Here is a 15,050-nt window from a genome sequence, read left to right as displayed (position 1 = left end):
AAAATCTGAACCAAAAGCGTAAGTAGCCCAGGACGTGCTTTCTAAAATCTGATTCCGCTGCGGGCCAAAATCTGAAAAATCTGTATCAGCTGGTTTGCCAAATGACCTACATCTTTTTCACATCAGATTTTCCACAATTGTTTTTCCATAACAGATCTTTTTACAGCTGCTTTTAGAAATCCACAGCTGAACCAAACAGGGCCTATTAACAAAACAAATTCCAACATCTTCATGAAATACCCCAGAGATAACTTTGTTATCGAGAGTGGGGAACAAGGTGTAGCTCGGCACCATCGTGACCAAGAGCTGGCATACAAGGCAGATATATATTTTTTGTTATCTACTCCCTCTGTTCCGAATTACTTGTCTTGGATTTGTCTAGATACGGATGTATCTACACTCATTTTAGTGCTAGATACCTCCGTATCTAGACAAATCTAAGACAAGTAATTCGGAACGGAGGGAGTATATGTTTTTGTGTGTGTGTGTGGTGGCACTGAGCTCAATTTTCTCTTACCACAAGCACATAAGAACACGTTTCTTTAACATTATATTCATAGCCGAGTTTTCTAAAGAATCAATATAGGACCAATAAGCATTTTTTTGTTAGATTACATCTCTAATTGGTATTTACATTCAGTGGGAAAATAGTATTTTCTGGGCTATGCCAGTACACAAGGGAATATGTATAGCTTTCCTCTTTTCTTTCTTTTTTTCTTTTTAAGGAAATGTATAGCTTCCCTGGATAGCACACCTAAAATAACAAATGCAATTCTCCTTCAACGCCTGCAGTGCCGATGCAGGCTCAGGACATCCCTTGCTGCAATCTCACTGTTATCCGCGCGAGCGACCATGGAGGATGAGAGTGTCAATGGTCTCTTCAGGACTTGCAGGAGTTGTTCATCTCTGCAGATAGAACGCTGTCCCGATCAGCACGGCCCACAGGGTGACGATCGCCCAGGCGCTCTTCTTCCACTCGCTCGGCGGCCGCAGGAGGAACAGGTTGCCGAAGACGTTCGTCGACGGCTCCGGTTGGCTCGCGGCGGCCACCATCTTTCTTTTCTTGTCCTCTTGCTCTTGGATCTTGTCACTCCATGTCCCAGCGTACCTGATTAATGCAACAGCACGTGGCAAGTTAGAATGTTTAATCCAGAAGAACGAATTGACAGATAGTTTCCATTGCATGAAATGGAAGGGTATGATATTTCTATGTAAGCTGTAACTACATGGAAAATCTCTTGCAGAATGCAGACAATGTTGCCTACTCACATGGTGCTGTATGTCATAGTTCTGACTCCAGTTAAAGTGTTCAAACCAAGAGTACAAAAGGAAACTAAATCCAGGATGTATAATTAGCTAGAAAATGAGGTCAATCAAAATTAACAGACATTTACTTATGATAAGTAGCCAAAATTATTTTGTTGTGGAAAGAAGAATTTAATAAAATGCTATACTTGCAACCAAAAAACTATTTAGTTACACAGTGTCATATGTGGTAGCATAGCAACAAACAACCAGTTTACAGTATAAAATAAGTACAGTTCAGCAGCGTTTAATACTTCATATACTAGCCCCTAAAGCAGATATGTGACTGAAAATAAAAAATTCTCCTTTACGCATTGTTGACAGCCAAGAAAAGTCCATTTTATTTGTTTAATGTTTTGCTTGAAGGTGTCACTTAACTCAAACAACGCTCACATGCAGAGAGAAACCAAAGTAGCTGTCAGGCACAGAGATGGTGAGAGAACAAATAGTAAGGTGTCAGAAAGATAACTAACCAGTCCCAGCTAGATCCAATTTGCGGTATCGTGACCACCTCATCGTTGGAGATCTTCAACTTGGGCGCCTCAGCAATGTACCGGAATTCAGCTGCTTGTCTCCTGATGCTAATCATTGGATGTGTATTCTCCAATTCTTTGTACAATGCTATGGATTCCTTGTGCCGCCTATTGGCATCGTATGCCATTGCAAGCCAAATTTGAATCTGGAAGTGAGGGCAGGCAGTAGATGTCACGAAGGCACCTATACAGGATCTTTCATCATAGTTTACAGCCATGATCAAGGTTCATTGAAATCAGTGAACTGGGCCGGGTGACACAAGCTGCTCATATGTTGATCATACAGGATGATGCTAGCTTGATCTTAATATATGCACACGAAGAATAATTTCAATTCTCAATGCAAAATGCCGGTCTTTCTCGTAGGTTGAGATGCAGCTAAGGTTGTGATAACAAGCTAGCAATGAAATGTGCCAACCGCCACTAAGTCCATTCATTTTGCATACTTACCTGCAGTGCATTCAACTGCCTGTAAACTATACCGAGCATCAAGAGCATTTGCTTTCGGCATCCCTGCTCACCAAACGAGAAGGAACTCCAACGTAATTCCAATTATGTGAAGCTTTCTAGTTCCCAGTTTACCACAAAGTAAATAACTTCTATGCTCAGGCTTAATTTAGTCATTCTCACCGATTTAAATGTTCACTCCCATCACTTTATTCTTCTAAATACCAGTTTGGAAAAGTTAGCAATCAGGTGCGCAAACTTCTGTCCATGGTTTTGAAGGATTCATATAAGTAAGGGATGCCTATATGAGTGAGTTGTGAAATTTTCTAAGAATAAATGAGGGAGCGATGCACCTTGGCGCGAGTGCTCTCTGGAAGAAATATTTCGGTTCTCCCTGGCTCTAGCTATCTTCTTGTTCCACATAAGTGGTGTTGGTTTCATCCTTCATTAACTCGCTTAAATGACCATTTAGTACATCTGATGTCACTTCACTATGTATAACATAGGCAACACAAGACACCGGCATAGCTAGCATACCAGTGAGCAGACTACAGGTAACCTCATACGCATGGATCTCAATATCTCATAGCAATAGCATGATATGTCCAATATAGATAGATACTACCTCACCGCCGAGGAGCGAGGAGGGACGTATGATGGTGAGTGCGGCCTCCAAGAACTCGATGGAGCGGCCATACATCCCTTTCCCATACGCCCTTTGCCCCAGATCGAACATCTGTTTCCCCGTCGCCCTCCTCTCGGCCTGCTCCTTGGCCACCTGCAATGCAAACACACACCCAGTATGATCATCCTACTTCCCCATGTTCTGCAAGTATCCAATTGTAGAACAATGTAGGTACAGATGGGATGATAACAAATTATAAGCAGTAAACTAGCTAGTGGTGTGTAGCTTGGTTCTATCCAATTCTAATCCCCCCCCTCTTCATGCTAATTTGGTTCTGCGGCGTCAGTGTCAGTGTGGCTGTGCACATGTGCTGCAGTGCTACTAGGCAATCTGCAATCAACAACGCGGCGGTGGCGGTATGAAGCTGTGGCCGTGGAGTAGAGAGGTCGGGGACCTTCTGAAGCTCGCGGCGGACGCGCTCGCGCTTCTCCTCCTCGGACTCGTCGTCGGGGGCGGCCCGGCTCTGCAGCTCCTCGGCGGTGCGCTCCAGCTCGTCCATCTCCTCCGCCTCCTTCAGCCGCCGCGCCGTCTCCGCCTCCCTCTCCCGTCGTACCTCCTCCTCCGAGGGCTCGTCCCATCCGCCCCGCCCGCCGCCCGACGCGGACGCGGCGAACCTGGCCGGCGCGCGCCCCCGGCCGCGGGAGAGGCGGCAGCCGTGGTGGGGCCTCGGGGCCCAGCCGCAGAGGTGCAGGCGCGGCCGGCAGACGGCGATGCGGGCGCGCGGGGCCGCGGCGGCGTCGCCGAGGAGGAGACCGGCGGTCATCGCCGGAGGAGGGGGGAGGAGAAGAATGTAAATTTCTTGCTCGCTTTTTCCACACGTCAGTTAAATAGCCTTCGCACGGAACTGCTGCGGATGACAGTGGGCCCGGGCGCTGATATTTCTCGAGGAGGAAGAAAGGATGGGTGGTGCTGGCTAATTTGAAAGGTGTGTAGCCACCGCCCACCATGTTTCTCACCAGAAGAGCATGGAAAACAAGCAAATAGTACTAGTAATTCAACAACCCCTCAAAAGAAAAGTAGTAATTCAACAAACGCTATGACTAAAGAAAAAGTGTGCTTTTTTTTTGTTTTCTCTGATAATTCCAGTGGGTTTCTCTCCATCCTCTTGCCCAGTTGCTCCGGAGAATTTGGGCTATTTCTTGTGACTGTTCAAAACCATTTGCTATGGAATCTCAATACTCTATGGTGTAAAGCGGTCATTTCCGGAGTTGTTAAAAATCTCGATGGTCGAGGGCAAAAAAAAGGAAAATCTGCTTTCCTTTGATACGAAGATATAAAATATTGAAAAATGGCAATTGGGGTCCAGTTAACATTTTGTTGTGTGCCCCAGTTAACATTTGTTTCTGGAAAAATGCCATCAACAAAAAGAGGACTCTGATTGCCATGATCTGAATTATGAGAAATGTCATGCTACTTTATAAAACTACCATTTATCTAATTTATAAATTCACAATGAGTATGATCAAAAGAAAAGAAGGTCCTGTGATCTAGGGAAAAATAAAATTTGACATGCTAAAATTAAAAATTGCCATCCTCTAGATAAAAAATATTTTTATCTCAATAGGCCTAAATTAGATTCTATATTTTTTCCGAAAATATAAAAAAACACAGGAATTCCCATGGTCAAAAACGAAAAAATTGTCATGCCATAAAAATAAAAATGGCATCCTCTTAATAATAAAAATGGCATGCTCTTAATAATAAGAACACCATCCTCTTAACAATAAAAATGCCATGTTATTGATTATTAAAATTCCATGCTCTTAATAATAAAACGGCCATCCTCTTATTAATAAAATGGCATGTTCTTAATAATAAAAGTGATATCCAGTTATTAATAAAAACTTCATGTTATTAATTATTAAAATGGCATGCTCCTAATAATAAAATTGACATGTGAAGTAAAAATGCCGTGTTTTGGAAGACACGAAAGATGTCATGGTTTTAATAGAAAAAAGAAACGGGTTTTTGTTCTTTCAAAAGTGAAAAATAAATTGAGATTTTTGGTTATTTTAATTCAAGCCGAATTTAAAACAACCTTCAAAGCATATATATAGCAACTTTTACTGCATTGTTCACAAGACAATTTCGGGCCAAGTGGTAAACGCCATGCCATTCCTTAAGGAGGTCATGGGCGGCACCATCCTTGCTCCGCGATTCGTGCCAGAAGATCGAATGATAGTCGATGCGTTCGTTGGATAAATGCCAGATATCTGACGTTCGTCGGATATTTCCAAAAAATAAAAAGTCTGATTTCAACCGTTTCATTGTTTCAATAATTTGTTTTCAACCATTTTATATATTTCAATTATTCTAGAAAGATTTCATATTATTTAAAAGTCATAACAACTATTTAAAACCTGCAAAATTTCCAAAATTTTAATTTCATTAACTAAACACTAGGAACTACTCCTATTTCACAAATCACAATTAAAATACATATCCCAACTATTTTAGAAACTGAAACTTCTGCATTTTCACATATTTTGATATTTGTAATTAATAGTTTCCCAGCTATTTTTCTAATTTCGAAAGGCTGAAATTTCAACATTTTCACAGATTTCATAAACTGGATCATAGAAATGTCTGAATCATACGCATACACTAGCCTCACGCATGTTTCACATACCACAAATTGTATTTCACATATCACGAAATTCACTTTCGTTCACAAACTGCACGTATGATAAATCATATTCCGAATATGGTTCAGATCATAGAGTAATGAAAATAAGCAGACATGCTTGATTTATCCTCTCCTCTTCTTGTTTTTTTTTTGTTGCTGTAGTAGTCATATAGTTTATCACCATAAGCAGACACTAACTTTGTCAAATACGAAGCAAAGTTATGACTGAATTTTCTTCACAAAATGACGAGTAAAACTTTTTTTGTGAGCTAAGTTTCATATATATTCCTCTGCTTTCCTCACCGACGGATGGCGTCGTACAGTACACGTGAGAGGGTGTGCTTGAATTGGTGGTTGTCATTGGAAGGCGGCAAGGCAAAGGTAAGAGGAGAGAGCAGGGTGAGATGGTAACCCCCATGGATGCTCCAGCGGCATTTCGAAGATCTCCATGCTGATGGTATCTCTGGGAGCCGGAGCTGTTCACTTATCGGCGGGCGTCCTCTCTTGTCATACTTGTGCAGGGTGTTGCCGTGCATGTAGCATAGCATCTCGCCGCCATCATCGGCCCAGGCGCTCCAAGGCTTGGTCGCGTAGAATTCGTCGATGTCAAACCTATGTCGCGGTTCCCAGAGCGGCGCTTCGTTGCCGTCGTCCTCCGGCGGTGGCGACATCATGACCCAATGGTTGAGGCCCCGGGGAAGGTCATGGATGATTTTGTGGATGGCGAGGCACAGCCGGCCTTCGAGCTCAAAGGCACCCACTAGCGGCACGCCATCAAAAGTCTTTACATCGGGGAGACCGTACGAGCGGCACGTCTCGGTGACCACGTCGACCACCAGCACCCGCTTCCAGCAATTCGTCGGCATGTATAGCTTGCCGTCGATCAGCAATGGCGCCCAGGCCGTGGTTTGGGTTGGACAAGACGACGAGCTGCGCAAATGTTGCCGCCACCCGGCGGTGTCGCCTAAGGTGTACACGTCCATGGAGAAGGGCGAGAACCTGAACAGCTTGTACTCGTTGGTGGGCGGGCTGAATCCCAGGGCGAAGAGGTGCTTCCTGCCCTTGGCGGCGAGCGGGGGCGGCTTGGGCAGCGCCAGCGTCTCGCCCGTGGCCGGGTTGCACACCACCGCCGGCGCCTCGGGGCCGCCGGCGCGGTGCACGTAGCAGAGGAGGCCGTGGCAGACGTTGGCGAGGTCGTAGCCGCCGGGGACGGCGAAGGAGCGCAGGTCCTTGCCCGAGGACATGCTGGAGACGCTCACCTCGTCGCCCAGGCCGGGCTCGCACGTCTTGGAGACGAGCAGGACCTCCGCCGGGGGCGCGGCGTGGCCGGCCATGGCCATGGCGTTGGCGTGGGCGGTGCGGAAGGAGGGGTCGCCGACGGCGGCGCGCCACTGCCTGGAGATGCAGCAGGACCGGGCCACGTCCCTGGTCGTCAGCTTCATCAGGATGTCGTGTAGGATCTCGCTGGGGATCTCCACGTTGCGGCGGCGACGCCCCATCATTGTCGATAGATGGGCGACGGCGGCAGTCTGGCTGGCAACGTGAAACCAATCGTAGGGTTTCTATTTCTATTTTGGCAACGTGATGAAACCAATCGTAGGGCTTTTCTATACTGGCTGTGTTTTGGCTGCGTGTGTAGCGCGTCTCTCCGGCCGTCTCCTTGGATCTATCGATTCGAACGTGTCCGACTCCGACTATGAATATGGTCAGGCTCGCGCCGTCGTGCGACCTTGCCGCTCGTGGGCCAGCCTCCCGCCGGACCTGCTCGGCGACGTCCCTGGCCGCCAACTTTGTCCGCTTCCACGTGGTGGCGCGACACGGCGACGTTGAAATCCCCGGTGTCAGGCCCCGGTTTCGGCCGTAGCTCCTCGCACCACACAACACCGTCGTCTCTTCCAGCACGACGAAGAGCCCTCGATGCCGGAGGAACCCCACCCCGTGGAACTCCGGCGATCACCTGAGTTGAGAGAGAGGGAGAGAGTTTTTGCACTACGAACAACGTGCAGCTTTTCTTCTGCTGCTGCTTTTATTCCGTGGTTACAAACTCTAACCTAAAACGAAAAAACAGGTTCGTGAGTACTACTACTGCCATCCCAGCACTCCCCGCTCGGCGCCTGTCATGTCGCCATGACCGTTGCATCGTGCCATCCCACGATCAGGTCAAGGCGCCGAGGAAATCTGGCTAACTAGGGCATCTCCAATGGGAGACGCCTGTGCAGGCGCTAATGAAGGAAAAAAATAAAATGTTAGAAAATTACGAGCACACCTAAGCGCCTGAGCTTCCAACGGTAGACGCTAATAACCTGGACTAAAGCGAACAGCCTGTGCGCTTATTGCGGGAAGAAAAACACCCAAGCACTCGACGCATACTTTGGCAGCGATGCCACTTCCGACACCAGGATTTAGCAGCGCAACTGCTAAATGGGCTGGAAATAAATCCTAGCGCCTGCACAGGCGCCCGGCGTTGTAGCAGCCCGGTTATTTTCCTTGACGAAACTGAAGAAAATAAACACTACAATACTATTTTTTCCGTTCGGAAATATTTGTTCTAGAAATGGTTGTATTTAGACTTGTTTTAGTTATAGATACATCCATTTTATCCATTTCGAAGACAAATATTTTCAAACGAGGGAGTATTTTCCTGACGAAACTGAAGAAAAGAAAACACTACAGTACTATTTTCCTGACGGAACTGAAGAAAACAAAACAGTGCCGTCGAGACTGTCGTAACTGAAACCCGACACCTAACACTGACGAAACTGAACCTTTGTTTATCTGCAACACTCGATGCAGCTGCGCGCGAGTCGTCGCCGAGCTGCCTGCGCCTGGCGCACTGTCGGTATAATCTTGCCTAGCCTGATGATGAGTTAGTCGTTCGTGCCAGTGTCAAAGTACTTTATACTCCAATACGTACATAGCTTACCACAAAAACACAACAACACAAACGTTTTTCTATTACGATGTATGTACACACATCATACCGTATACGAATACACAAATGCGTCACACGGACGCGGTCGTGCACACAACGTACATCGGAGTCCATTGTACTTATTATTTATTATCCGTAGTAAAGCATGGCTGCAAATGCTAGCCGAGCTTTGACGGAACATAGAGACACGCATGCATAGCTGGCTCAGTGTTGTCCGCCGGGAAGCTTCTCCTTGATCTTGTCCATGACGCCCTTCTTCTCGCCGGTGGCCTCGGTGCCGTGCGTGCCCGCGTACTCGCCCGCCACCGCCGTGTGCTGCTGCCCGGCGGTGGCGTCCTTGTGGGCTCCGCCGGGGAGCTTCTCCTTGATCTTCTCCTTCATCCCCTTCTTCCTCCTCCCGCCCACGCCGTCGTCCTCAGACTACGTACGTACACAAGCACAACAAGTTAAGATGATGGAATACACGGTATATGCAGCGCTAGATCTGCCCGGGAGCTTACCGAGCTGCTGGAGCTGGAGCTGCCGGAGCGGCGCAGAACGCCGTCGGTCTTGTGCTCGTCCCGCGTCGCCTGGAGCTGCGCGCCTCCGGCTCCGGCAGCGCCGTGCGTCCCCGTGGGGCCGCCGGTGGCGCCGCCGTGCCCGGCCACGGGCTGGCCGTACTCCTCCACCTTGTCGGTGGCGTGGCCGTGCTGCCCCTGGTACTCCATATCGTCGGACGTGGTACGGACTACGAAATGTGATCGATCTAGAGGTGATACGTGTGGTTGTGTAAGTGTGTTGAACTGTTGCGAACTGCGATGGAGATAAGTGCAAAGCTGTCCGGATGGTCTGTTTATAATGGTCGTAGGTGTTCGAGCAGGTGGAAGGACGTGTGCGTGCATGTATAGTGGAGCGGCTATCCTTCGGCCAATAAACAAAGCCGGCGAGAGTAAAAGGTGCGGCTGCATGCCACGCGGAGTCGTCTGCGGCGCCACGTACGTCTTCGGACATTCTCGAAGGGCATGACTACCTGACTAGTCCATCGACGCGTTCATGGATGAACAGATGTTAGCTAGGTACAGCGTGCGTGCTACGTGGAAATTGTCTTACTCCTCGATCGACAGGCGTAGAGTTTTTTTTTCAAAGGAATATAGTGTACGATGCAAGCGTTCATATATATATATACATGCATACACTCAGCTTTATGAACATAAATATGCATTTCCTATCTTTATGAGCACATCCGAAAGACTCGTCGTCGACGGGAACGTCTCTTTTTACTGAAAGCACATCGCTGAAAATTCTAAAATAAATCCAAAAATAATGCAAGCATCAGGACTTAAATCCTGATGGACTAAGAATACCACTGTCCTCCTAACCATCCAACCACAGATTGGTTCGTGGACGAAGAATTTTAGAATGAAGGATCAAGACATGAGTCCAACTTTGAATTAAGAAATAAGAAAGTCACAAGCACACAAAATGACTAAACAATATAAGAATGTTGGGAGCATCTACAGCTGGACTTGACAAATCCGGCTCCTACACATCCACGGGCATATTGACCCCTTATAAATGTGGATCATTACATCCATGCATGTTGATCATAGGTTATAAATTCATCACATTCAATAGTTTGAAACAAATATGACAAAACAAAACAAATCATAGTTCAACAATCATACCAACATGAAATCGAAGTCCAAGCGTGACGGATCACCTGCTGGCCGGATCATTCGTCGGACGTCATCCATATTATCTGCTCCATGGCCATCCTTGTATCCTACTCCGCATGCATCTTTGCCTCCTCTTCCACTACTGCCATAGTCGTCCTTGCCGCCTTGTACGTCTTACGTTCGTTGATCTCCTTCTTCATTTCCACAAGCCACTTTTTTGCATGTTCATCCAAGAGGCTTCCGTTTGTCAACATTATCTTAGCATCCTCTGCGCCTCGTGCGATTGACAACCTCTCCTTCTCATGCTCAATCTCTCCAAATGTTTTGACCTTTTCGAGCTCCCATCTTATCAACGCCTCTTTCCTCCCCAACTCGATCTTCTCTCTTTCTCTCACAATTTGCAACTTCTTGTCCGTCCTCTTCTAGTCTCAATTTATTGCTTTTGCGCATCCAACATGAGCTTGTGCCTTTCCTCTTTCTTGTTCTCCCTGACAGAAAAATGCACATCCATGTGAAGAACATTTTTGTACCCGTGACGTCACGGAAGGCCCTCAACTTCTCCCACTTGTGTTTCCATCACTTGCCGGTCATCCTTTGGCACGGTGGCTCTTTCATTCTCAGTAATGGTATGATCACGGTAGCTCAAGCTCCTACCATTAATGATAATTCAGACTCATACCATAGAGCTTGAGCATGAATCAGAGTGCCCTCATGGTTCCGTACTCCTAGCCTAGTACCTCCCTGATGAGTCTCCTCCAGGAAAGAGGCATCAACATTAATCTTTATGAATGGATCTTTAAGTGGCTGCCAACTCTGCATATGTTTCACTGGTCTGAGTATTTGATGTTTACCGGCCTATGATAGGTCCGTTGCTATGTCTATAGCCCATTTCACAGATTGTTGAATGGTTCTAGTCGTCTCCCCATGAACGCGCGCAGTGCTCTCAGTCCAGACTGCCCAAACGCCACATAAGACGACACAAGCATCAGCTTGTTTCACTGCCATTTCGTCAAGCATAACCATCGCCCAAAAGTTTGGACGTAGGTTTGGTATTTTGACTCATGTGATAAGTTTCACCTCTTGCCCGAAAAGTTTCGCCCAAATGCAATCAATCAATGCATGCTATATACTTTCTTCCTGACCACAAGTTCCATAGAACCCAATATGCTCCACACGTCTTGGACACAAGACTCATCTAGTTGGTACAAATCCTTTAATAACTCGCCACCAAAATTCCGGACTTTTAGGGGTATCGGAAGGCGTTTGAGGGTGATTTAAAGAGTAGATGCTCTGGCTGAACAGTTAAACAAGCAACACATATTACGAACAGAACAAAGTCGGAAAATGATATGACGCATCCAAGGAGTACACTGCCCATACGACACCGTAGCCACCCAATCCGGAACTCTTTTGTTCAACTGATACAGAATTTGATTTAGTTTCTTAATCAATTCAATTCCAATATTTACATTTAGATGTCACATGAAAACAATTATTTCCTTAATAAGTTAGGTATGCTACGAAAATTTGTTGCTTAGAAGACATGATCTCTTACACAGCCGTCTTCTACCTATGAGGGTTCCTCTGCCGCCCTCCGGCGCTGTCGCTGGCCCACTCGTCTCTGGGGGCTTAGGGGCGCGCTGGATCCGGCGCTTGCCAGTGGGAGAGTTACATTTTTAAGTGTTTCTTGAAGTCTTGTTACGGTTTGTGTCCAGCTCATAAAAATGAGACATCGGCGGTTCCTTGAAAATGTATAATTTTCCTCGCGTAGCCCTTGTTTCGGTGATGTGTCTAGCATCATGAAGGGCGTATGAAGGTGTGTCTTCGGCGGATTTGGTTGTCGTACGTCTTCGATCGTGTGTTTTCAGCTTGGATCTTCCGATCTACGCTACTCTTCATCGGCAACGATTGTTTTTTCATAGCACCACGATTTTTCAACTGACTTACCGATTGTCTAATACAACAACTTTTGCTCGCGGCTCCGGCGAAGAAGGGGCGATGACGGTTGCGGACCTTCGTCTCGCTTCAGTGTTTGTAGTCATTGCTAGGTGATCTAAAAATCTGGATGTAACTTTTATTATTTCTGATTTCGTTGTACCGCCATGAGTGAAGATAGATATTTCATCAAAAAGAAAAAAATTGTCAACTAAAAACAAAAATTTGAACCTTGTGTTCTCATGCAAAAATTACAAAAATCAGCTGAAACTTTACCAACGGACCAAAACTGCATTCGACCGATTGAAGTTTACATTAGTCGTTGCATCGGTCAGGACTTTTTTTCATAATAATATGTGTCTCACTCATATTATAAAGAATAAAGTACAAGTTACGTAAGAACCAATATGACAAAACTGAAAAGACAGCAGAATATCTTTGAGCTTGACACTAACGACCGTCACCTGCCTCCGGCACCACCACAGTAGTCACCGAAGAAAAAAATGACGGATCACCTTCTCACCCGAGCTCGACGCGGCTCCATCACTGATGTGCAGCTTTACAGACCTTCAAGGTGGCTCACCAAAAACAAACCATTGTCGTTGAGCGAATCAGACCGGGAAAACACCCCGAACACGCCATCGAACTCCAGATCTGGCGTCCCACCATGACTAAGACGTCGAAGGAGGAAACCATACTTGCCATCCATGAACCATCAATCCAGCACATGTTCCGTCTTCCAGATGTCGTTGATGCAGATCACAATCTGCATTCGCTCCTGGACTACCTCCCAAGCTCCACGCTCATGCTGGAGCAAACGCCGTCGTAACAGCAGAGCCCGAGAACATAGTTCCACCACGAGGATGCCGCTGCCGCCATCCTTAGTTGAAAAGACTAGTTTCTAAATCCATCCCATCCATAGGACCGATGGCCTCGTCAGGGAAGAATTCGAAGAATCTTTATTCAGCGCCCTTATCGTCGCCGTTGAAGCCAAGACGATGAACAATCTAAAAACCTACCGTAGAAGAGAGTAAAATTGATCAACGCGCTTGGATCCGGCGACCCCCTCATCACCGACGACCGAGGTCACCGAAGAGGGGAGCTGTCGAAGGACGGCGCTGAAAGATGGCCTCTCCTAGCGGCGGCTAGGTTCCAGCCGCCAGGAAGGAGGAGAGAAAAACAATATACGTGTATTGCTTTAAAAAAATTTAGCATCATAAACTTTATTCATCAAATGATAGCTAGATCGTTTACATAATGGTGAAGAATAAAGTTAGAAATGACAGTTTCCCATGCTTCAGACTTGCCAGAACTAATACAATGTTTTGCTAAATCATCCGCGGCCAAATTGGCCTCTCTACTACAGTGATCAAAAGTGATACTAGCAAACTCCAGTGCCGAACACTCGGCTATGATTGGTACGCCTATTCCCATATGTGTTTGGATCAGAGACGGGCTCAAGTGCATTGACATAGTCAGACTCGACTGCCAAATTTGTGCACCCTAGATTTGCTCCAAGATTTAACCCACGTCAAATAGCGATTAGTTCTGCTACTTATATACTCGCCATATGCGGTAATAGGTGAGTCGCTGCACTTAGGAACTTACCGTGATCGCCACGGGCAATGACATCACAAGATCCCGTGAACCTATCCACATGAAGAGAAGCATCAACATTTAATTTAACAGCTCCCACCGCAGCCTTCTTCCATACATGATCCCGCTTGCGAGTAGGCTGATTTGGAGTGTTTACTTGTAAGAAAATTGTTGCTAGCACCCAGATCGTCATAGCTGCTTGTTGAGGCATCTGAACTATCTCACCTTTTATATGAATACTCCTTTGCCACCAAATAAACCACATTGCTAAAGGGCGAGCTCAGCTATAGGACCAAAACACAAATACAAACGAGCGCTTTTTACGATGGAGATACAAATACACGTACACAGGGTCCACAAATACGTCACACACACAACATATATACTCCGGCACCTCGAACAGCGCTCATTATTTATCCGTAGGAACGCATGCAGAAGTACGCATGCTACCGAGCTTCGACCGAACGCAGACACAGCACAGGTCGATCGCTAGCTGCCTAGCTTACCCTAGTGCTGTCCGCCGGGAAGCTTCTCCTTGATCTTCTCCATGACACCCTTCTTCTCGCCGGTGGCCTCCGCGCCGTGCGTGCCGGTGCCGGTGCCGGCGTACTCGCCGGCCGCCGGCGTGTGCTGCTGCCCGGTGGCGTCCTTGTGGGCTCTGCCGGGGAGCTTCTCCTTGATCTTCTCCTTCATCCCTTTCTTCCTCCTCCCGCCAGCGCCGTCGTCCTCAGACTACATTTTAAACACAACAAGAAGCACAACGAGTTAAGATGACCGATCGAGTGAGTCCATCTATACAGCGGCAGGCAGATCTGTCCTTGGGCTCACCGAGCTGGAGCTGGAGCTGCCGGAGCGGTGCAGGACGCCGTCGGTCTTGTGGTCGTCCCTGGTCGGCTGGAGCTGCCCGGCACCCGCGGCGGCGGCGGCGCCGTGCGTCCCCGTGGGCCCGCCGGTGGCGCCGCCGTGGTCGGCCACGGGCTGGCCGTACTCCTCCACCTTGTCGGTGGCGTGGCCGGTCTGCCCCTGGTACTCCATCGTCGCGTAAGACACCGGTCGATCTACAGGTGATGTGTATGGCTGTGTAAGTGTTGAACTGCTGCGGGTTGCGATGCAGCCAAGTGCGACTGCAGGTGGCTATTTATAGGTCTCAGAATGGTCCAGGTGTTCGACTTCGAGAAGCACACTGACACCAGTACAAGTGCGTGGAGTGGTCATCCCGCCAATATACAAAGCCACACGGGCTCGTCGGCGGCGGCACGTAGGGCTTCGCACTCTCTCGAAGGGCATGACTCCTCCATCCACGCATGCATATGCATGAATAGTAGTGGTACACGTT

The 15,050-nt window shown here is 47.4% G+C and overlaps 2 protein-coding genes across 2 annotated transcripts; both read right to left on the bottom strand.

Moving 5' to 3' along the window:
• Positions 1-527: 527 nt before the first annotated feature.
• LOC125510476 (eukaryotic translation initiation factor 5B) lies at positions 528-3,820 on the bottom strand. Its single transcript, XM_048675669.1, has 4 exons — positions 3,365-3,820; positions 2,911-3,063; positions 1,779-1,984; positions 528-1,108 (listed from the first exon to the last, which is right to left on the bottom strand). The coding sequence occupies exons 1-4, from the start codon at positions 3,731-3,733 to the stop codon at positions 901-903; spliced, it is 936 nt and encodes a 311-aa protein (XP_048531626.1). The 5' UTR covers positions 3,734-3,820; the 3' UTR covers positions 528-900.
• Positions 3,821-8,515: 4,695 nt separating this feature from the next.
• LOC125507324 (cold shock protein CS66-like) lies at positions 8,516-14,842 on the bottom strand. Its single transcript, XM_048671939.1, has 5 exons — positions 14,543-14,842; positions 14,224-14,446; positions 13,727-13,767; positions 9,029-9,541; positions 8,516-8,948 (listed from the first exon to the last, which is right to left on the bottom strand). Exons 1-5 carry the CDS (start codon positions 14,747-14,749, stop codon positions 8,733-8,735), a joined length of 1,200 nt encoding a protein of 399 aa, XP_048527896.1. The 5' UTR covers positions 14,750-14,842; the 3' UTR covers positions 8,516-8,732.
• Between the last annotated feature and the right edge of the window lie 208 nt (positions 14,843-15,050).

Source organism: Triticum urartu, chromosome 5 (assembly GCF_003073215.2).
Source record: "Triticum urartu cultivar G1812 chromosome 5, Tu2.1, whole genome shotgun sequence".
NCBI classification, from domain to species: Eukaryota; Viridiplantae; Streptophyta; class Magnoliopsida; order Poales; family Poaceae; genus Triticum; species Triticum urartu.
The sequence above is the reverse complement of the archived record's forward strand: the minus strand, read 5'-3'. Positions and strand labels throughout refer to the sequence as shown.

What these genes read in the sequence shown, in the direction of transcription:
- LOC125510476 (XM_048675669.1), bottom strand. Translation starts at nt 3,733, where the DNA reads ATGACCGCCGGTCTCCTCCTCGGCGACGCCGCCGCGGCCCCGCGCGCC. An exon ending in TCCGCCGCGAGCTTCAGAAG is followed by an intron (nt 3,064 to 3,364) that starts GTCCCCGACCTC and finishes TTTGCATTGCAG; the next exon opens with GTGGCCAAGGAGCAGGCCGA. An exon ending in CCTCGCTCCTCGGCGGTGAG is followed by an intron (nt 1,985 to 2,910) that starts GTAGTATCTATC and finishes CCTCACTTCCAG; the next exon opens with ATTCAAATTTGGCTTGCAAT.
- LOC125507324 (XM_048671939.1), bottom strand. Translation starts at nt 14,749, where the DNA reads ATGGAGTACCAGGGGCAGACCGGCCACGCCACCGACAAGGTGGAGGAG. An exon ending in GCAGCTCCAGCTCCAGCTCG is followed by an intron (nt 14,447 to 14,542) that starts GTGAGCCCAAGG and finishes TTTAAAATGTAG; the next exon opens with TCTGAGGACGACGGCGCTGG. An exon ending in GCTTCCCGGCGGACAGCACT is followed by an intron (nt 13,768 to 14,223) that starts AGGGTAAGCTAG and finishes TCATGTGGATAG; the next exon opens with GTTCACGGGATCTTGTGATG.